This window comes from Arachis stenosperma, chromosome 10 (genome assembly GCF_014773155.1).
Source record: "Arachis stenosperma cultivar V10309 chromosome 10, arast.V10309.gnm1.PFL2, whole genome shotgun sequence".
Classification (NCBI taxonomy): domain Eukaryota; kingdom Viridiplantae; phylum Streptophyta; class Magnoliopsida; order Fabales; family Fabaceae; genus Arachis; species Arachis stenosperma.
The window spans coordinates 21753055-21775563 of record NC_080386.1 but is presented as its reverse complement, the minus strand read 5'-3'; the positions used below and the strand labels follow the sequence as shown (position 1 = coordinate 21775563).

The 22509-nt window shown below is 36.3% G+C and overlaps 1 protein-coding gene across 1 annotated transcript; it reads right to left on the bottom strand.

Moving 5' to 3' along the window:
* Positions 1-3798: 3798 nt before the first annotated feature.
* LOC130955297 (ABC transporter F family member 4-like) lies at positions 3799-7610 on the bottom strand. The gene is made up of 2 exons (XM_057882133.1): positions 7176-7610; positions 3799-6165 (listed from the first exon to the last, which is right to left on the bottom strand). Exon 2 carries the CDS (start codon positions 6154-6156, stop codon positions 3982-3984), a length of 2175 nt encoding a protein of 724 aa, XP_057738116.1. The 5' UTR covers positions 6157-6165; positions 7176-7610; the 3' UTR covers positions 3799-3981.
* Positions 7611-22509: the final 14899 nt, after the last annotated feature.

Genomic DNA, 22509 nt, shown 5'->3' with positions numbered 1-22509 from the left:
AGAAGGCAACAACGGCCAGTAATAGCGTATACATAGTTGTGTGTATTTACCCCAATTGTCGTATGAGAAATGACAACAATGGGGTGATATTTGAGTGTGAAAATCCGATTCTGTTGCGAACTCAGCGTGTGAGTTCGTTGTCCGAGTTGAGGAGTTTGATATTGAGAAATCTTTGGGGCACTGAAACGAGGAAGGTCGGAAGGGTGGGCTATAGGTTGCTGGCACCGCTGGGTAATGGAGTGTTCCAGTTTTGACTATTTCGGCTTGTATGGGACGAGCATGTGCGACTGATGTTCGATATCCATGGAAGAATCATGGCGGAGCAAGTGATGGAGCTTTTTGCCGAGGTTGGGGATGTTGGTGACAGTAGTTCTGTTCACTCGACGTACGTATAGGATGACCGACCTTTCGCACCACCACCCATTCATGTCGCCATTCAAGTGGAGAACATGGAGGTGGGTGAGGAAGACTCTGATGAGGAGTACGTTGCTGATAGTGGCGACAGTGATTCTTCCGAGGGGGTGACAACGAGGAGTTCGTACCGGAGACGCCCGCTCAGGCAGCTTTGCGCTATGTTTTGCCTCTCTCCACCCAATTCCGGCGCTATCCGATGTACCAAGCCACTATCATACATTGGATCTAGACGCCATGCACGAGAGAACTCCATTTTCCAGCATGGGAGAGGAGGATTACAACCTAGATGTTGGGGTAGAGTTTCGGTTTGGCCACAAATTCAAATGCCGAGATGCAGCGATTCAGGATGTGAAGAACTACAGTATTCGTCGGAGTGCAGAGTACTATATGATCGAATCCGACAAACTGAGGTACCATGTGCAATGCCGTCAAGCTGCCAATGGCTGTCTATGGAATCTCCGTGTTGCCCTTAGACAGAACCTTAGATACTGGTGAGTTTAAGATTCATTGAAGCGTACTTAGTAGTTCATGGTTTCCATACATTACATATTTTCGATGCATGCCACGAACCAAGGAGGGCACAGGGCTTGCAGAGCAGGGTCATCATACGCCCTCCATACAAACTGAGAGAATCGTTACATAACAAATAATTAGTACCTATAAACAAATGCAATATAAGGGACCAAAATGAAATTGCAGTTAGGGTAAAGCATGGTGCTAACATCATCGAATCGTAACTTGTCGATCGAAACTCTCCAATGCAGGACCCTGGCCTCATGCTGACCTCTGCTCTGCTACTGTAGTCCAACCAACCTGACACCAATAAAGACAATAAAAGCAGTCCATTAGGCAGTTGTTCGTAGATAGTTACAAACTCATAAGTAAATAAAGACATCAACAGTTGTTACCTCGCCGCCATAGGATACATGTAGATTGCTCGCTCCGGTGGACACCACTGAGGAGATTTCTGGTATATCCAGGACATCAACAACGGAGTGCAGCCAGCGATGTCTGTGACACCTGGTGTGTCATTGAGTAAAGTGACTGATACATCCAAGCCAGCACGGCCAAGCCCCAAGACAACGCCCGACACCAGCCAAAGTCCTGAAGAAGTGAGAGTCATTATTGGACGTGGACCAAGTTGTTCAACTTGTCCGTCATCAGATATCCTCCAATCAGTAGCATGATGTAGCATCTAGCGTACTGTCGGAGGGTCTCCGGATCATCCGTACTGGGCATCTGTCGGACACGATCCCGCAACCATACCAACTTTAGTGTGAACAACTCCTTTAATGTCACTAATTTTTTAAATAGGTGCCTATATTTTTTTTAAAGTTCCTACCATGTTTATATTTTCTTGTTACATTTTTTCAGAAAAAAAATATTAAACCTAAATAGATACTTCTTTATAAATTATAGATATTACAAATAACAACGTAATTTGTATATTAAGTTGCATATTTTTTAGAAAAATCTTATTCCGTAAGTTTTAACATATGTGATTTAAAAAGATTCTAATTATTAAATTAAAAGGGGTAAAATAACTAAATCAGAAACCATTCCAAACTAATAATTATGTGCTAGCAATTTAACACAAGTGAATTAAAAGAGAGTTCTAAAATTCTACTAGTGACCTATGGCACACTAACTATACAAGCTATATTCTACTTTTTCACTACTATCCTAACCATAGCTACATACACACATTTATCTATATAGAATTTTTTAAAATACAATAACTTAAAACTAACCGCAAAGTCGGCTACCCCAACATAATGTAAAGTGTCGTTCAGCCTGTTGATGTCTCTGTCGTTACCAGTTGCGCGCGCCATCGTCGTAAGTATCGATTATATGCTCAGAAAAGGGTAAAAGGAAAGAGAAAGTAGTTGAAAATTTCAAACTAGCGCTCGGTCAAATTCTATAAACGAGTTATATATATGTATCTAGGGGTGGCAAGTGGGGAAGCCCGCCCCGCCCCGCCAGAAGCCCGCCTTTTAGCGGGTTGGCCCGCTCCGCCTCGTCTAGTGAGGCGGTCCCAGAATTCTAACCCGCCCCGCCTAACGGCGGGCTGGCGGGCCGGCGGGCTAAGCCCGCCAAATAACCTCTTTTTTTCTTTTTAACTATTATAATTTCTAAAAGTATAAACAAATTATAATTTTTATATTCACAAACATTAAAGTCTTTGTAATTATAAATATTGTTCCCAAAGCAAAATAAACATAATCCAAAACATAATTATAAATATTGTCTCTAAAACAAAATAAATATAATCCAAAACTCAATTTTCATCTTCATTCTCTTGTAAGTTAGGTTGGGGGAAGTTGGGTTTTGGTAAAAAAAATTGTAAAAATACACCCTTGCTAAAAAAATTCTAAACCCAGCGGGGAAGCCTGCCAAAGCCCGCGGTTTAAGCGGTGCGGGTTAGGCGGGCTTTTACTATTTGGCGGTCCTAATTTTCCAGCACCAGCCAGCCTCTTTTGGCGGGTTACACGGGCCAGTCCGGCGGGTTTAGGCCCGTTTGCCACCCCTAATCAAAAGGCTCAAAAGTTTCTTAATATAGTGTTGCTTCTGATCTACAATAACTGTCTTCGAAGTCCTTAAATCTAGGTCCAAAATTGTTCAAAAAGCTTTTTCTACTTAACAAGCTATATGCATATACTTACCAATTTTTGTCTATATCATGCTCCATGCGCTTCCAAAGGCACGCAGTTTTTCTTTGAACATTTGTTGTTTCTTCTATGTAGCTGCTGTATTGAGTTAATAAGTAGCCAATTGTTGTTTTTTGATGCCCGTGTTGATACAAAATTCTTGGGCATGGCAAGAAAAAACCGATATTCCATTAAGTACCAATATTATCATCTGTTATTAATTTGTGATAATTCGGCTCCAGGAATGTTCTCCATCCATGCAAATTGTAAGCAAAGTACAGTAACTCCTTTCGTATGATATTGTTAGAATCAACATTCATAATGTGCGTTCATTTTTCACTGGGTCTCCATTAAGCATTTGGCTATCTAGAACATCTAACGAACAATATCAAACGAAACCGTTCGTTGCTGTCTAACTTGTAATGTACTATTATTTTACTCAACTATTGCTACATATGGTACAGCGATTCTAATTAGTAATTACAATTATTAGCCCCACTGTGGTATCCATCTCTTCCAAACCTCTATTTGACTATTTCTCCTCCAATTATGCCATCTAAAAGCATATCTTGTACTCGTGCTAGTCGTTACACTTCGATGCCATCATGGTAAGCTATTGTTAATTCACTTAGTTGTTACTGCGAGTATCTACAACAACAATTAGGCCTTGTTCCACTATGTTGGTTGGACATATCGGACAACACCATATTTCTTGTCATGTTATTGTAAGTATATATAATCAAGAAACACATGTTCATTTATTGTGATCAACTCATAAACTATGATAGAAGTATAAAACAGAAATTGTGAATCTAGCTAAAAATATTGGTAGCATTTCCGGCAACATACTTTTATTTACACTCAGTTTGCATAAAAGGAAAAAAGTTGTAGCCAAAAGTTGTTCTCAAAAAGGAGCAGCTCAGTCATCAACTTCAGCTTTGATTTCTTTCATCAACTCGTTCTTGTAATCATCGAATGTTCCAACCGAAGTCCTTACAGTACCATCCTCGACAACCCAGATTTGACTCCTCTCTTCATCCTCACATACACGAGATATCAATCTCGAGTCATGACTAACGAGAACAACTCCACCAGTGAACTCGTCTAGTGCATCCGCCAATGCGTCAATACTTTGCATGTCTAGATGATTAGTGGGTTCATCCAACAACAAAATATGGGGTCTTGACATGGATATTGAGGTGAAGACAACCCTGGCCTTCTGCCCTCCTGATAGTTTGGCAATAGGGGTGAGATGGTTATGACTAGGTAGCCCAAACTTACCGAGTTTTGCACGGACAGCCTCTTGCTTGCTAAGTCCCTCCTGGTCTGGATGGAGACGAAGAAGATACTGAACAGGGGTTTCGTCCATAGTTAGAAGGTCCACAAAGTGTTGCGAGTATCTTCCTATCCGCAACTTCTGACTCCTCCTAACTTCACCCTCAGTTGGAACCAAATCACCCGCCAGAAGGTTTAGTAGTGTAGATTTTCCAGCTCCATTGGGCCCAACAATGGCAACACGAGTTCCCATATCAATGCCAACATCAACATTTGACAGTCTGAAATCCTCACGATTCGGATAACTGAAGCTCACTTCAATAAGCTGAAGAAGTGGAGGTGTGAGCTCAGTAGGTTCAGGAAAGTGAAACTCAACACTGTAGTCCCTCCACTTCTGTGGAACCTCTGGTGGGGCCTCATCTTCATCAACCTTGCCCTTGCCCTTGCCCTTGGCTTTAGATGCTTCTTTAGCTGCCACAAACTTTGCTCGGTCCTTCACCTTTTCTTGCTGAGCTCGGTTACCACTCCTTTTTGCAGCTTTCAGTTGCTTGTCATAAATCTCATACTTCTTGTTCATCTCTTTACGACGCTGTTCATACCCACTCTCAAAGTCATCAAAGTTTCCACGATAGAAATGGAGTTTCAAGTCATGAAGATGAATAATCTCAGTGCAAACTGCATTGAGGAAATCCCTATCGTGTGACACAACAACCAAAGTCTTCTTCCAACGGCACAGGTACTCTTCCAACCAGAGAACAGCTCTCAGGTCAAGGTGATTTGTGGGTTCATCAAGCAATAATAAAGTAGGCTGCACAAAAAGTGCTCGAGCCAAAGAAATTCGCATTCTCCATCCACCACTGAAAGATTTTGTTGGTCGGCCCTGCATATCCTTCGTAAAACCCAAACCCGCTAAAATCTTTGATGCTTGAGCTTCAGCAGCATCAGAACCCATCAGTTGTAGTTTCTCGTACAGCTCTGCTAGCTTCTCCCCTGCATCATCTTCCTCATCACTATTATCTTTCTCAACACTTCCTTCGGCAGAAGTTGCATTTTGCAGAGAAGCAACTTCTTGTCGAACTTTAACCAGTTCTTCATTAGCTGAAACAACAGCCTCAAGAGCTGTTTTGTCATCACCAACTACCTCCTGCTCAACTAGAAGGACATCAATATTCTTAGGTACTGGTATCTTCCTCCAAGCAAGAAGCTTCAATAGTGTGGACTTCCCCTTTCCATTGGGTCCAACCAAACCATACCTCTTCCCATGAGATATCTTCACTGATGCATTCTTCAGAAGTTCTTTACCCCGAGCAGACACCGAAAAATTCTCTATTGTTATATCTTTGACATTAGCATCAGCATCATCGTCTCCATCAAGCACTGAAGTCCGACTTCCAATAACCACAGTGAAAGCATCATGATCATCCTTAAGAGCTTCCTTCTTTGCCTGCTCAACAGCATGAGCTGCTAAAATATCCTTCTTCTCACGCTTCTTCAGCTCTTTGTCTGTGGTTGATACTTCAAGTGCCTTCAATTCACTCCTCTGATGCCGATTGGAAGCATTCTCTTCCTCCTCCTCCAAGAGAGCTTCATCTTCATCTTCGTCGGATGGAGGAAGATCAATACCATCAGTATATGCAGAAGGTTTTGGAGCAGCTTTTGCTTTGGGCTTAGTGGAAGAGGGCTTTTTGGGTTTATCAGGCTTTTCGTCCATGCTGGCCAGCATGGCAGAGATGGAAATTTTTTCCTTCTTAGGGGCATCTTTGCTACTTGCCTTCGTCTTTGCAGATGGGCCTGCATCCTCTGACTTTTTTCTAACCATTGTTGAAACCTAGCAACACAATCGAAAACCACATTGATTTAGTCAACTAATCACATCTACAGTTTTGTTGTGTTCTTTACTCATAAAATAAATATTTCACTTATCCTACAAAATAGACAACTCATGCTAGATTTGTATCCAAGACATGTAAAATTGAGCTAATCAATGCTAAATGGAAAATGTGAACATATCAAGGTCACAAAATATATACTTCACGTAGGATAGAATACATATAACACACAGTTTTCTTAATAAAAGAACAAATATTATTAAAAATAACAGTATTACAATATTACATAGAGATTAGAGAAATGCATCCATCTAAACAAAACATGTGCCTTGAGATTTACCTGTGTAATCTACTTGGTGCAAGGCACATGTTTCGTTTAGAGGGATGTATCTCTCTAATCTCTATGTAATATTGTAATACTGTTCCGTTATTGTTAATAATATTTGTTCTTAAAAAAACCTATATGTATCATATGTATTCTATCCTACGTGAGCATTTTGATATCGCAACATTCCAAAAGTACACCACAAAGTGGAAACTAAACCAAATAAAAAAGAACAATTAAACATAACATAATAAAAATGCCCACTTGCATATCAGCAATTCCAGAAAATTTTGCAAGTAACTAAATATATTCATATCTAAATTTAAAATTAAAAAACTACACCAAGACCCAGAAATAACCAGAATTCAAATCAGAACCAGAACCTATTGATATCTAAATATTAAAACAAAACTACAGAACCTATTGTCTATTCAGTAGTTTATAAAAGAATTAAACCACACCAGAGAAAAATCATACAAAATTGATGATATCTAAATTTAGAAAAAAAATTAACAAGTCCAGAACCAATCAACCTATTGTCTACTGATATCAGTAGTTTAGAAAAAATAATTAAACCACACCAGAATTTAAACTAAAAAAAAAAGATAAAAAGTCCAGACCAGGACCAAAATGGCAGAATTCATACCAAAATTATTGATATTTAAATTTGTTTAAAAAAATTACCTTGTAAGAGGAAGCTCAGGCAGAACCGAAGAAGAAGAGAAGCAGCTCAGGCAACCGGAACCCCTTGCCAAAGTGAAGCAGAAGTAGATCGGCAGTGCAGAAGAAAGAACCGGAGAACAGAGGCGAGGAACGCAGACCAAAGGCGAGGAACAGCGTGAAGCGTCGATTTCTCCGGCGTGGGGAAGAACGAGGTGGCGAGCGGCGATAAACCACGAGCAGTAGTGAGGAACCTTCAGCCTTCAGCTTAACCGAGGAAGTGAGGAGTGGACATGGACGATGGTGACGGCGATGTACCACGAGGAGTAGTTAGGCGAGGGATCCGTCCGGCCTCCGGCGTGACGGCGCAGACAACGGTGGACGGTAAGGACTGAGGAGAGGGAGTTTTTGGATGGGTGGGGAGGCGCAGCGCAGTCGTAAATGAAAGGGAAGGGGAAACAGGGTTTGAGTAAATTAGGGTTTGAATGCATATATTTTTATTTATTTATAATTTTGAAAAATTTATTCCAGCGTTAGAAAAATTTATTTAATTATTAAAAAGGATATTTAATATTAAAATTATTAAAAAAAAAACTAAATTTTTTATAATATTTAAAAAAAAATTAAAATTTTTTATAAAAAAATAAATATATCTTAAATAATTTTAATATTAAAATTTTTTTAAAAAAATTAAATCTTTTTAATAGTCTTTTAAAATAATTTTTTTTATAATTTTTTATTTGAATCCGCGGATGAATTCATAACCACAAATTTTGAATTTGATGCAGATAAAGAGTGCAAATCTTGCATAATTAGATCACGATTTGTTCATTGTTTATTGTCTTTGACCTCACTTAGACAAATAAGGGATTGTTTGCAGTTAGTTTTAGAAAAAATCTTTTTTTAATGATTTTGTTTTAAAAGATTTTTTAATAACTTTTTTAAAAATGATTTTTATAAAAATAAAAGTGATTTTATATTTAAATATTTTGTATAAAAAAATTTTTTATTTATCAATTATATTTAAATAAAATAAAATAAAAATATTTTTTTGTTTATTTATTATGTAAAAAATATTTTTAAAAAAAAAACTAAAAAAGATATAAATTATAAATTCTCAAAAAAATATTTTTTATTTTTTTAATATTTTTATTTTTATTATTATAAATTTGTCAAACATACTAAAAAATAAAAAAATTGATTTAATTGCGTCAAAACAAGTACTAAATCTGTTTTAAATTTATAGTAAAAAAATGTTCTAATCAACTAATATGATATATTAATAGTATTTTGTGAATATTTTAGGTTACAGTTATTTGATTGATTGACTTCGTTCAAAATTCATTTTAACGTTAACTAAATTTTTTTATAAATTTGTGTCTAATAGTTATTTTCAAATTCAAAATGTGAAAAATTTTATAGAACTTGTAAAGTGACGATTCAGATTGAGGATTTTATCTAAACGCAAATTAGATTATCTTAATAGACCAACATAATTTGCACATACCTAAAAGTCCTTTGAGTCATTCCTTTCTTATTATATTCCCTTTTTCTATTAAAAAAATTCTAAGTAACTTATTTTCTCTATCTTCTATTATATGTCTATAAATTATCATTCATATACTTTTTCCACTTCATTATAAGAAAAACTATTATCTTTTCTCACTTTCTTACTCTCACTTTAAATCATTCCCTAAACTATTTACAAATTACACTCATATATTGTTTGAGGAGGTATCCTCTCTTAATTATGCAAATTACGGAGATAAAAAATACAAAAATTTTCTTTCTATAATAAAGCCAACACAGACTTAGAGATTTGTATAGAATTCATATCTTCCGCGAACTCAATATTTAGTTCATCGAAAGAATGAACTCTATTCCTTGTAAGATTTTATACTACTTTTTATGTGTCATATCTTAACTGTTTTTAATATAGATGCTAGTGATGTCAGGGCATCTTAGGCTAGTTTTACTAGCTTTTTTCTTTATTTTTGATAGGTTTTATACACTTTCTTGAGTCATAAGTAAGTCATTTGGGTAGAAATTCATGCATACCTAGATTCATCCAATTATGATTAATATGATGCAATTTCATGAGAATTATGCTATAATTACTTATGTGCTAAGAATGATGAGAATTCTCATGACTTTAGCAAGGTTTTGATTCATGTATTGGTTGATGATAGGTGAAGGAAAGCATGGACGAAGGTTGAAGACTGAGCATATAAAGATGGAGAAGAAGCAACATTGGTGGCCAAGTTGGACCACCAACGTTGACTCAAACTTGGAAGAGAAACAGAGCACTCATTTGTAAACAATGTTGATGCTCACGTTTGAGGTAGCATTGGACATCCAACGTTACCCCCAACGTGGTGATGAAAAATTCAGTTCTGGAGCTAAGTAAATTTTGAGTGACGCGTACGCGTGAAAAAAGTAAAATTTGTTATCCGCGCGCAAGTGTGCGTCACGCGCACGCGTGGAATGGCAAAAACGACCATCCACGCGTATGCGTCAAAAATAGAATGTTGGAGGTCCAACGTTAACTCAAATGTAGCTTCCAACATCCGCGATACTCAGTCAGAATTGAGATTTGAAAAATATGCATCGACGCATACGCATCAGTGACGCATACGTGTGGATTGGAAAAACATCAATGCACGTGAAAGCGTGAAGCACGCGTACGCATGAAAACGCCAACGTTGGAGGGAACGTTTGGGGTCCAACGCTGACGCCAACGTCTTTAAAGTTGAAAATTGATTTCTTTTCATCCATGCGCACGCGTGAAGCACACGTACGCGTGGATAAGTTTTTCTGCCCATTTTGCGCGAACGCGCAAGGCAGGCACACGCATGAGTTAATTAATGTTGGCCCTCCAACGTTGAATCAAACGCCAATGACAGCAAGCTTCCTGGTTTCGGTGGTTTATTTTACATGGCGTTTGAGTCAACGTTGACCCTCAAACGTTGACACAAACTTGAAGCATCAGTATTCAAATTTTGCACAGATCTCTTCTCAACAAAAGGGCAACCAATTGGAATGATCCTCAACCCAATTCCATCAAGGCCAAAAGCCCAATTCAAGACTTGAAGATCAAAAATAGAAAGTGTATAAATAGGAGTTAGTTTGATTTGTAGGGGGCTTCTGATTTTTAGCCTAATTTTTCATTTTGAGTTTGATTGAGAGCTCTGTACCTGAGATTGGATCTGAGTCTTGCTCTCTATTTTTTATTTTACTTTCTTCTGCAACTTTTACTTTTTGTTTGGAATTTTAGATTGAGATTGAAGAAATTCTGTTTCAATTCTTGATCTGAAATTCATCTTTGTTCTTCTTCTGCATAAGTCTGAGAATTGAGGAATTGGATTTGAGTTTCATTTGCTATTTCATTTACATTTCTTCTACAATTTCTTTTCTTTTTTTATCAAGGGTGTAATTGAGATCTAGATCTGTGTTCTAATCTCATTACTCCTCTTAGATCTTCAATTTTTCTTTTAGATTTCATAATTGAGCTAAGTTTTCTTTCTGTTTATTTCTTCAAGTAATTTTTCATTCCTGTTTAGATCTTCTGCAACTTCATTTTATCTTCTACTTCTCTGATTGATTGCACTTCACATTTTCTTGTCAAATTATGAATCCCAGCTCCCAAATCCCTTTACTTTTCAAGCAATTTACATTTCTTACAATTTAAGTTTCAGCAATTTGTATTTCTTGCAATCTAAGTTTCAGTCATTTACATTACTTGCACTTTAAGTTTCAGCTCTATTACTTTCTTGCACTTTAAGTTTCATACAATTTACTCTTCTGCACTTTACTTTTCTGTAAATTTTCCCTCTCCCTTTATTTTCATGTAATTTAGCTTCTGTTGGTTACAATTCACTCAAATTATCAACTGTTTGCTTAACTAAACTAACCAGCTAACTAAAATTGCTCAATCCATCAATCCCTGTGGGATCGACCTCACTCATGTGAGTAATTACTACTTGATGCGACCCGGTACACTTGCCGGTGAGTTTGTGCGAAATCGTTTTTCTCCTCATCAGCTAGCATTGCATATCATAATATAATATCTATTTACTGCATACACATTAAGCATTATAATAACCATCTTATGTGTAACTATATATATGAGTTAACCAATGTAGTTTTGATGAATGATGACGATCAGACTTTCTATTGGTAAAGAAATTTAAAAATATAATCGCGTTGTAAGTATAGCTTCTAAACCAACAGTTTTTGTTTGTCACTTAAGCAAAGCCAATAAAAATAAATAATCGAAGTATTCAAACTTCGGGTCGTCTTCTCAAGGAATTGCAGGGAAGTATGATTTATTATTGGTTATGGAAAAAGATATATTTTATTTTGGGTTTTTAAAATAAGGAACAGGTTATTTAAACGGTAAGAAAAATAAATTAATAATTAAGAAAACTCTTGGCAAGGTATGAAAATTAGAAGTCCTATCCTAGTTATCCTTATCAATTGTGATGAGAATTGCTCGTTGCTCCCACTTAGTCAACCTCTAACTATGAAGGTAAGTTAAGTGGATAAATCAATATGAATTCTCAAGTCCTAGTCAATTCCCAAAGAAAGACTAGAGTTAGTGGAATTCAAGTCAATTAGCAACTTCCAATTATCAATCAACAAAAGAGTTTGATAACTCAAGAGTGTCTAATTACTCAACCAAAACCAAGAATATGGAAAGCTAAATAAAAATCATATATCTGAAATACCTCAAATTGTATTAATAAGAGAAATCAAGTCTGACATAAGGATTCTTAAATTAAAGTAATAGAATAAATAAGAGTAGAAGAAAACATAAAGTAAAGTAAAGGAATATTAAACCTGGAATTGAAAAGAGGAAGAAATCATAATCCTAAATCCTAATCCTAATCCTAAATCCTAAGAGAGAGGAGAGAGCCTCTCTTTCTAAAAACTATATCTAAAAACCTAAAATTTGTGAATTATGAATGAATGATAAGTATGAATTGAGTCTCTGCATGTTTCCTGGATTTATTCTGTGTTTCTGGGTCAAAAACTGGGTCAAAATGCGGCCCGAAAATATCCCCAGCATTTCCTGAATTTTCTGCAGATCACGCATGTCACACGTATGCGTCGGTCACACGTACGCGTTGTTTGACGATTTTCCTCTCCACGCGTGCGCGTCAGCCACGCGCTCGTGTCGTTTGCGCGAACTCCAATCCATGCGTACGCGTCAAGCACGCGTACGCGTCGCTGTGATTTTGTCCAAATCGTGCGCACGTGTCAGCCATGCGTGCGCGTCGCTATTCGCTGGTTGTCTCCTTTATTTCTTGTGCTCCTTCCCTTTTTGCAAGCTTCCTCTCCATTCTCTAAGCCATTCCTGCCATATGAAGCCTGAAACACTTAACGCACATATCAAGGCATCGAATGGTAATAAGAGAGGATTAAACATAGCAAAATTAAGACCAAAGAAATATGTTTTCAATCATAGCACAAAATCAGGAAGGAAAAAGTAAAACCATGCAAATAATATGAATAAGTGGGTAAAGAGTTGATAAAAACCACTCAATTGAGCACAAGATAAAACCATGTCCTCATGCTAAGCTCAAGAGAACTAAAAGAGTGAAGGGGAATGGTAGAATGTATGAAATGCAACCTATCTATATGAATGTAACTGCATGCAAAAAATGATTCTACCTATTTGGTGAAAAGTAAATAAATCTTTCAAGAACAAATATGAACTGGATTTCACTAATTCAAATCACAAAATAAAGTACAAGTAAACTTGCAGAAGAAAATAGCTCATGAAAGCCGGGAACAAAGAATCGAGCATCGAACCCTCACTGGAAGTGTATGCACTCTAATCGCTCAGGTGTTTAAGGTTCGATCTCTCAATTCTCTACTAACCTTGCTTTCTAAGGCTTGCTCTTCATCTAACAATCAACAAAAGTTTAATGCACCAATGCACAAATCAAGAGGTCTTTTAAGGTCGTAATGGGGTCAAGGTCAAGGTAGGATTGTATTTGGTCAAGTGGACTAAAATCTGAATCCTTAATTAACCTAAACTTCCCACCTAACTTAGGACAATCCATGCAATTACAATGAAAAATTTAACTGTCCATTAGCGATGTTTACCACACATTCATGCACCCCAAATTTAAGTACAACTCATATGCATTGATATTATTACTTAACTTGGGGCATTTTGTCCCCTTTTATTATTTGCTCTTTTTCTTTTTTTTTCTCTTTTTATTTATTTTTTTCTTTTTCTATTTTTATTTTCTTAATCTATTTTTTTCCTTTTTCAATGCATATGATTAAGGTATTGAATGCATAAACATGTTCTTAACATTTTTCACATTTTCACACAAAGTCTAACATACTCAATTCCCAAACCAAACGTTTCCAAACCCACTTTTTCCACACTTAATTCATGAGCACTTTCACTAGTCTAAACTAATCAAGGATTCAAATTAAGGACATTATTGTTTTTCGCTTAGAGTTAGTGATGAGCTAAATTAAAGAACAAAGGGGTATAATAGGCTTAACATTGGTTTACAAAGGGTAATGAAAGGTAAGGCCATATGGGTATGTAGGCTCAGTGAAACAAAGGCCTCAATCATATAAGTGCATGCATACATCAAATAATGGACATACAGAATTAAGCAAGACAAATATCACAATTTTAGAGAGAACAACACACACCAAAAATAAAATATTGGTTGATAAAATGCAACTAATCAAATAAGCTCAAAAATCTCACAGGTTTTGTGTGTTCGAGCTCTAAACCATATTCCAAAATAATATTTCTTCAAATAAGTTCCTCAAAAATTTTAATTCAAATTAGTGAAATGCTATAAAACGTTTCTTGAAAAAGAAAATATTACTTCAACCAAGTGGTAAAATATGCACAAAATCAAACAAATATGCAAATAAACATGCAAATGAAACAATTAACAAGGAAAATAAAGTATTGGTGTTGAAATAGGAAATGGCTAACCCATGGAAGTCGGTATCGACCTTCCCACACTTAAAGATTGCACCGTCCTCGGTGCATGCTTGGATGTGCAAGTGGACGGGTTGCTCCGACTGACACTTTTCTCTCCAAAGAATGTGCAGATGGACTTGTCTGTTGCCCCAAGTAAGAGTTTTATGTTTCCCTTTCTCGGTGGCCATCTTGAAAGAAAAGAAAAAGAAGAAAAGTAACCCAAAAACAAGGATAGGAAACAAATAAAATATGGGTGGATTAATGCCAAATAATGAGGGTCTCAATTACATGGTAGCTACAACATGCAAGTGAGAAAATAATAGGGGCACATGGCATATCAACAGTGCAAAAGTTGCAACAAGGGGGGAGAGAGTGTGGGTAATGCAAGATAGTATAAGTTCATGTCAATGCAAAAGGAATACCATGATCATAAAAAAGATTGGTATCGACAGATAATTAATATCATCCAACAGTGTAATACAAGTCATTAAGCACCAAAATAGTACCAGAAAAGATACAATAGTGGAATAACAAAATTTAACACCAATGGTAAAATAACAACTTAGAGAAGAAAATAAGAATATGCACAAAATTAAAATGCAATGAATGAAAGTATGCAAATAAATTAAGTAAAATAGAATGGAAGTGAAGAAGAATGAGAAGTTAAAGAGAGGAAGAAGAAGTAAGGAAGAAAGGAGGAGGAAAGAAGAAAAGATAGAAGAAATTAGGATTAGAAAAGAAAAGATAAGATAAGTGGCGCTGATCTGGATAAGATGTGCGGCGCAGCTGACGCAGACGCGTGGGTCATGCGTTCATGTGATTGGCGATATTTTCAAGTGACGCGGACGCATGGGTCACGCGTTCGTGTGACTTGATTTGTGCTAGTGGCGCGAGAGCAGCCTCGCGTTCGCGCAACTCTCTGTCTCCAATGCATATTGCCAAAATTCAGGGTGACGCATGCGTGTGGGTGACGCGCACGCGTGGATGGCCTTACTTCCAAATTGACGCGGACGCGTGAGGTACGTGTTCGCGTGATGGGGCTTTGTGCTTCTAGCACCATTCCAGCCCCACTCCATCCTAGCTCTCTTCCATGCACCCATTTACGTCGATTTCATGGGGCACGCGTGCGCGCACGCGTGGAGGGCTGGATTTGCAAACGACGCGGACGCGTCAGGGACGCATTCGCGTGGGCGTGTTTGTGCCTAGGGCACGCCTCCAGCCACGCTTTCACGTGACTTTCTGTTCAATTCTCTTTTCTTCAGAACGCACCTATGACGCGGAGTGTCAGAGACGCTGGCGCGTTGCGTGCTTCTTTTTTTGTGTAGTATGTAGAATGCAATGTCGATATGGATATTATGAATAATTCCAGGTTCAATAAAATAGAATAAAATAAAATAAAACTTAAAAACAAACAAAACGAAATAAAAATTGAAATTGAAAAAGGAACGATCATACTATGGTGGGTTGTCTCCCACCTAGCACTTTTAGTTAAAGTCCTTAAGTTGGACATTTGGCGAGCTCCTTGTCATGGTGGCTTGTACTTGAATTCATCCAAAAATCTCTACCAATGTTTGGAATTCCAGTAGCCTATGGGATCCCAAACTAGGCACAGAAAGCCTTCAAACAAGTTAAAGCAAGTGACAAGGCCCCAAGAGTATTGATTGCTAGACTGAATTCCGGGGTCCCAAATCTTGCTTTTGCACCCGTCTTCTGGTTGAGCAATATTGTTCCATCCGGGTGGCAAGCAGTCTGAATTCTCACTGAAGCGGCCAAACAACATCCTAGACCCATTCAATTGAGCTCTACACTAACCTTTGCGTTTAAACATTGAGCACACAACCATGTTGAACCTTGATTGACAACTCCAACCACTAACCATCTTCCTCTTACTCTTAATGCCACAAAGAGCTCTAAGCTGACCATCTGTCTCAAGTAAAGCATATTCAAGTGGGTATGGGTTAGGGTCATATGGAGGTAGTTGGTTGTAAGGGGCTTGTGAGTATGGTGGTTCAAAGCTATGCTGAGGAGGGGGTTCATAGGCTTATGGTGGTGGTTATTGATAATCAAAAGAGTGCTCACCATAGCCGTCATCTTGGTATGCCTCTTGGAAGGGCTCTTGGTTATAGTATGTTGGTGGAGGTTGTTGCCAAGAGGGTTGATCAAATCCTTGTGGCTCCTCCCATCTTTGGTTGTCCCATCCTTGATGCATGTTCTCATTGTAATCTCCTCTCCCTACAACATAATTGTAACCAGACTCATAGCCAAAGGGGTGAGAATTCATAGTAGCTAATGAAAATTAAAAACAAAAATATATAAACAAGTAAAAGAAAATAAAATAAAATAAAATAAAATAAAATAAGAGAAAAGATTTGAAAAAGATTTGATTTTTGAAAAAGATTTGAATTTTGAAATTTAAAATTAAGATAATATAAGATAAAAATTTTAAAATAAAAATATGATTTTTTTTATAATTTTTGAAAAAATCAATTAAAAAGCAAATATTTACAATAACCAATAATAAGGCACACGTTTGCAATTCCCCGGCAACAGCGCCATTTTGACGATCGGACTTTCTATTGGTAAAGAAATTTAAAAATATAATCGCGTTGTAAGTATAACTTCTAAACCAACAGAGAATCCTTTCGTACAAAAGTTTTGTTTGTCACTTAAGCAAACCCAATAAAAATAAATAATCGAAGTATTCAAACCTCGAGTCGTCTTCTCAAGAAATTGCAGGGAAGTATGCTTTATTATTGGTTATGGAAAAAGATATATTTTATTTTGGGTTTTTAAACTAAGGAACAAGTTATTTAAATGGCAAAAAAAATAAATTAATAATTAAGAAAACTCTTGGCAAGGTATGAAAATTAGAAGTCCTATCCTAGTTATCCTTATCAATTGTGATGAGAATTGCTCGTTGCTCCCACTTAGTCAACCTCTAACTATGAAGGTAAGTCAAGTGGATAAATCAATATGAATCCTCAAGTCCTAGTCAATTCCCAAAGAAAGACTAGAGTTAGTGGAATTTAAGTCAATTAGCAACTTCCAATTATCAATCAACAAAAGAGTTTGATAACTCAAGAGTCTCTAATTACTCAACCGAAACCAAGAATATAGAAAGCTAAATAAAAATCATATATCTAAAATACCTCAAATTACATTAATAAGAGAAATCAAGTCTGACATAAGGATTCCTAAATTAAAGTAATAGAATAAATAAAAGTAGAAGAAAACATAAAGTAAAGTAAAGGAATATTAAACCTGGAATTGAAAAGACGAAGAAATCCTAATCCTAAATCCTAATCCTAAATCTTAAGAGAGAGGAGAGAGCCTCTCTCTCTAAAAACTACATCTAAAAACCTAAAATTTGTGAATTATGAATGAATGATAAGTATGAATTGAGTCTCTGCATGTTCCCTGGCTTTATTATGTGTTCTGGGTCAAAAACTGGGTCAAAATGCGGCCCAAAATTGTCCCCAGCGTTTCCTAAATTTTCTGCAGATCGCTCATGTCACGCGTACGCGTCGTTTGACGATTTTCCTCTCCATGCGTGCGCGTCAGCCACGCGCTCACATTGTTTACGCGAATTCTAATCCACGCGTACGCATCAAGCACGCGTACGCGTCGCTGTGATTTTGTCCAAATCGCGCGCACGCGTCACCCATGTGTGCGCGTCGCTATTCGCTGGTTGTCTCCTTTATTTCTTGTGCTCCTTCCCTTTTTGCAAGCTTCCTCTCCATTCTCTAAGCCATTCCTGCCCTATGAAGCCTGAAACACTTAACGCACATATCAAGGCATCGAATGGTAATAAGAGAGGATTAAACATAGCAAAATTAAGACCAAAGAAACATGTTTTCAACCATAGCACAAAATTAGGAAGGAAAAAGTAAAACCATGCAAATAGTATGAATAAGTGGGTAAAGAATTGATAAAAACCACTCAATTGAGCATAAGATAAACCATGAAATAGTAGTTTATCAAATGACAAACTTAGAAGAAGATGGATATTGAAGATGTGTGCAAATAACATAAAACTATTAAAAAAACATGAAAATCAAGATCAAAAGCAAGATGGAATCTTAGATCTAGATTCTTTAAGTAAGAACCAAATTCATATCTCTCAACACACACTATTGAAAATGATTTCAAAGACTTAGATTTATGAAAATAATGATAGAAATTGATTAAGATTAAAAGGTTTTTGTTAAACTCTAACCTGAACGCTTTAAAAACATTATTTATGCTGAAAATAGGGGATAGAATGGATTCTCCAGAACTACAAAATTGAAATTGGATTATGTGAAATCTTAGAATCAATTATGTAACCAAAGAATCGATTTCCTAAGAAAAGAATCGATTCTCATATTTGAAATTAAAATTTTTATTACACAACGGCTAGCAAAAATCGATTTTCTTGTAAAAAATCAATTCTTTAAGTGATAAAAAGCTTATAATGGCTAGTTTTGACAAAAAGGCTCATTTCCACCTAATTTCTAACATTCCAATGCTTTGAAAATTCTATAAATAAGTGTGTTTCAGTCTTATTTCATATACAACACTTCTAAACTTTCTTGACTACATATATCAATTTCTACACAAATTTAAAGTGATTTATACACATTTCAGAGATATACAAGTTTGTATTCATTAGAGCTTGATTTGTTCTTATTTACTTTTCTAGAGAATAGTCAATTTCTATTTTCTTAAATTGTGAAAGAAGATTTGTATAGTTTTTCTTGTTGGGTGATTTCGAGTGTGATTCTCTAAATTTGTAAGGCTTATTTACACACTATATTCGGTGAGAATACCAAAAAAGTATATTAAGCACGTAAGAGAATTCTTAAAGAAGATATTTCTAAGTGGAGTGGCCTAATATACGAGTAGTGATCATATACCGTGAGGTATATATCAAGTGCTCGTTGTTATAACGGTTTGTCAAGAACCCTAGAAGCTTGGTGATATAGTGAAAATACTGGACGTAGGCAAATAGGTTATGCCGAACCAGAATATTTTATATCCAGTTTGAGCTCAATATCCTCCAAAGTCAAAGTGATGTTAAAGAATGCTTAAGAAAAAGTTAAAAGTTAATTTCATGCATTGCATAAGAGTTTATGTCAACAAGGGCTCGTTTTCTTTTTATGTAAAGAGAAGTTAGGAGAATGTTAAGAGAAACTAAATCAAGATTCATGTGTGCATTCTGTATGATTTAACGTTATAGGCATTCAATCATGAGTCATATGTGTCATAACATAAGTAAATGAGAAGCGTCAAAAAGTCACACAACTCCGACTAACAAAGACTTTTGAAAATAATAATTAAACAACGTTGCCTCATTACTGAAGGTTACAGAAGGCTTAGAGAAGGGAAGGTTAAATCTATGGCCTTCTTTTACTTTGAATGATTATGTTTTTAAACCCAACTTCAAACTTGATTTCTATTTGAATTGTGTGCAGCGAAAAATTTAAGAGACAATTTTGTTTTATCTCATAAGTTTCAGAAAACAGAACAGCGAAAGGAAGAAAGAAGTTGACACAGTCATTCTTCCTGGTTCAGTTGCGTTGTGCAATGCAACCTACATCCAGTCGTTGTGGTGAAATTTTTATTATAGTCAAAGTATTACATACACTAATTTCCCAGGATTCATATAATCCTGAATGGACACACAAGTTTCTACCTAAACTTGACTTGGTTATGCTAATACCTAAACTCTTTACACTAAGTTCTTACCCAACTAGCAAGGGTTACCTCACAAGTATTTGACACAAGATAGAAAATTACAACCAAAGGAAATCGGAATCCATTCTTGGGTTTTCTCTCAAGTGTTTCACTAAACCTTTTTTCACTCTTAGGCTTTTTCTCAATGTCTCTCTCTCAGCCTTTTACCTCTCAAAGACAATACAGAAAGATATACATTATTGAAACTGAAATACAAATTGAAAACATGAAGGAGATTGATGCATAACAGCCTTTGTTGCTATAAGTTGAACCAGATTTAGCTATCTCTAATGAAGCTCTTCATCTTGGCAGAATGTTCCTTTAGCTTAGAAATACTATCCAAAACATTAAACTCTTCACAGGGAAGCTCTCAAACAAACTCAGATTCTGGTTATCTCTCCTTACCCCAAAAACAAAAAACCTTTTTCCTTTTGCTGCAGAGTCACATTTTAGGTTTTTTCTAAATCAACTCTTTGAACTCCGAGCTTCCTTGGCTTGTCATCTCACTTTCTTCATTTAACCTTTAAATTAGGGATTTCAAAGCTAGTCCTTTTGCTTGACCGAAGACCTTAGAGTAGCAAAAAAAAAATTGTTCAGTAGTAAACCCAAATCCAAATTCTTGAGATAGTGCTTTGTCCCCAAGAAATAATTTGATCCTTTGATTCATAGCAGCGATTATCAGAAATCACTTTCTTCATATATCCCAAATTGGCATTGCAGAAATTTCAAGGAGTGAAGAAAATAAATTGCATGCAAATGGTAATAAATCACCTTTATCCTCTGACTTAGCTTAATCTGACTTAATTTGGATGATTAGACCTTTGCTTTCTTGATATACTTTTCTCTTTCTTTCTTCTCTGGTGAATGAACTAGGAAGAAGCTTTCTCTCTCTTTCTTCATGAATCTGACTGAAGAAAGCCTTGTGAACGTTGGCTTTGGATGGCTTCAACTTGGATAAATTCCTTGGGCTTGGATTGGCTACTTTTTTTTCAGCTCGAGTGATTTCTTTGTTACTTTCCTTTTGGGCTTTGTTTGTGGATTTGGCACACTTCAGTAGTTTCTGTTTCTTTGTTCCTTTTGGTTTGGGATGCTACAATCATTTTTGCCTGCATAACTTAATTTAAATAATCAGAACCCAATTGGGTGTTTAACACAATAACTTAATGTTTGTCATCATCATTTAAATTATTTGTGTTCTCAACTCTACAATCTCCCCCTTGATGACAAACATAATTTCAAAAGATAGAATTAAATAAGTTGAATTAAATAAAAATAATGCACTTCCATTTGAATGATATCATTTGCTTTTGACTTGATCCCCCTTTCCTTTCAAAGGTTACTCCCCCTGAATTTGTGCTCTTCTTTTGTTTTCTATTCATATAAACACAAAGAGAACACAACTATGTACAACAATCAAATGGTTATAAAGGGTTAGAGCATACATCAAGAGTTCCAAACCATAGACTAAACCAAAGCAGCGCCTAACACCGAAACAGTGCATTAGAGAAAAATTTCACAAACTTTCACTTTCCAAAAGCAGAGCATGTAAAAAATAACATACAAAACAGTGCATGTCTTTATCACCTAGATCATACATACAAAACAAAGCATGTCATAATCACATAGACCAGTATATACTACTCTCCCTTTCGTCATCAAGGGAGGAAGCAGGAGCAATTTAAAACTTGCAACAATTTGTTAAAGCAAATTTCAAATAACTAGATAAACCAAGAAAAAAATAAAGCAGTAGTTAATTGTTTACAGGCAACCAAAACAAGACAAAGTGCAAAACAGACTATAATTGTTCCAAGAGACAATTATCCAAAAACAGAAAATAAATAAACAGCAATGGAGGAGACATCCTCATGCATTTGAATCATCCTCCTCAGAATCAGTAGGGTCTTCAGGGTCAGAGCCCATATTGTCATCTTCCAGGGTGTTTTTAATAAACTTCATGAGAACTGTCACCCTATCTCCGGACTTTCTGAGGTAGTTTTCATGCTTGTTAGCCAATTTTCTCTGCTCTTTGCTTAAGGTAATCAAATAGTTGGATTGAGAGACAAATCCTTATACTACATCCTTCACCACTCTATATAGAAGTGATTTATGTCCAGTGGAAGCTGAAGTCCCGAAGGCAGATGGATGATTAGATTCCTCAGGCTCATAGTCATCATCATCATCATCAAAGACCACTTTTTCAGTTCGAGTAGGTCCCTTTTTCTACTGTTTTACTGAACCATCTCCTTTTAGATATGAGTGCCTATTTTCATATGTCTCATTTGACAAGTCAATACCAAAATGTTCAAAAATACAAGTTAAGAACATGCCATAGGAAAAAGCTTTATCTTTCTCACTTCTTATGCAATCAAACATATACCTTACCATTAAGTATGCAAAAGAAATTTCAAATTTTGTGAGAATAGCATACAAAATCATAGTATCACAGAAAGACACCCTTTGATAAGAACCACTTTGAGGAAGAATAATGTGGTTCACTATACGATGCAGCTGAGCCCAAAGATAACCAAGGGCTTTGTGAGTTGGTCTGAGGCCATCAATCAGAGAGATGTCTTCACACACAACAGCCAGAGCATCTTTATAGGAAACACCTAACCCTTCATCCCATTTACCAGAGGTATAAGCACATGCACTAATATCAGTATATTTTAGAGCGTCACT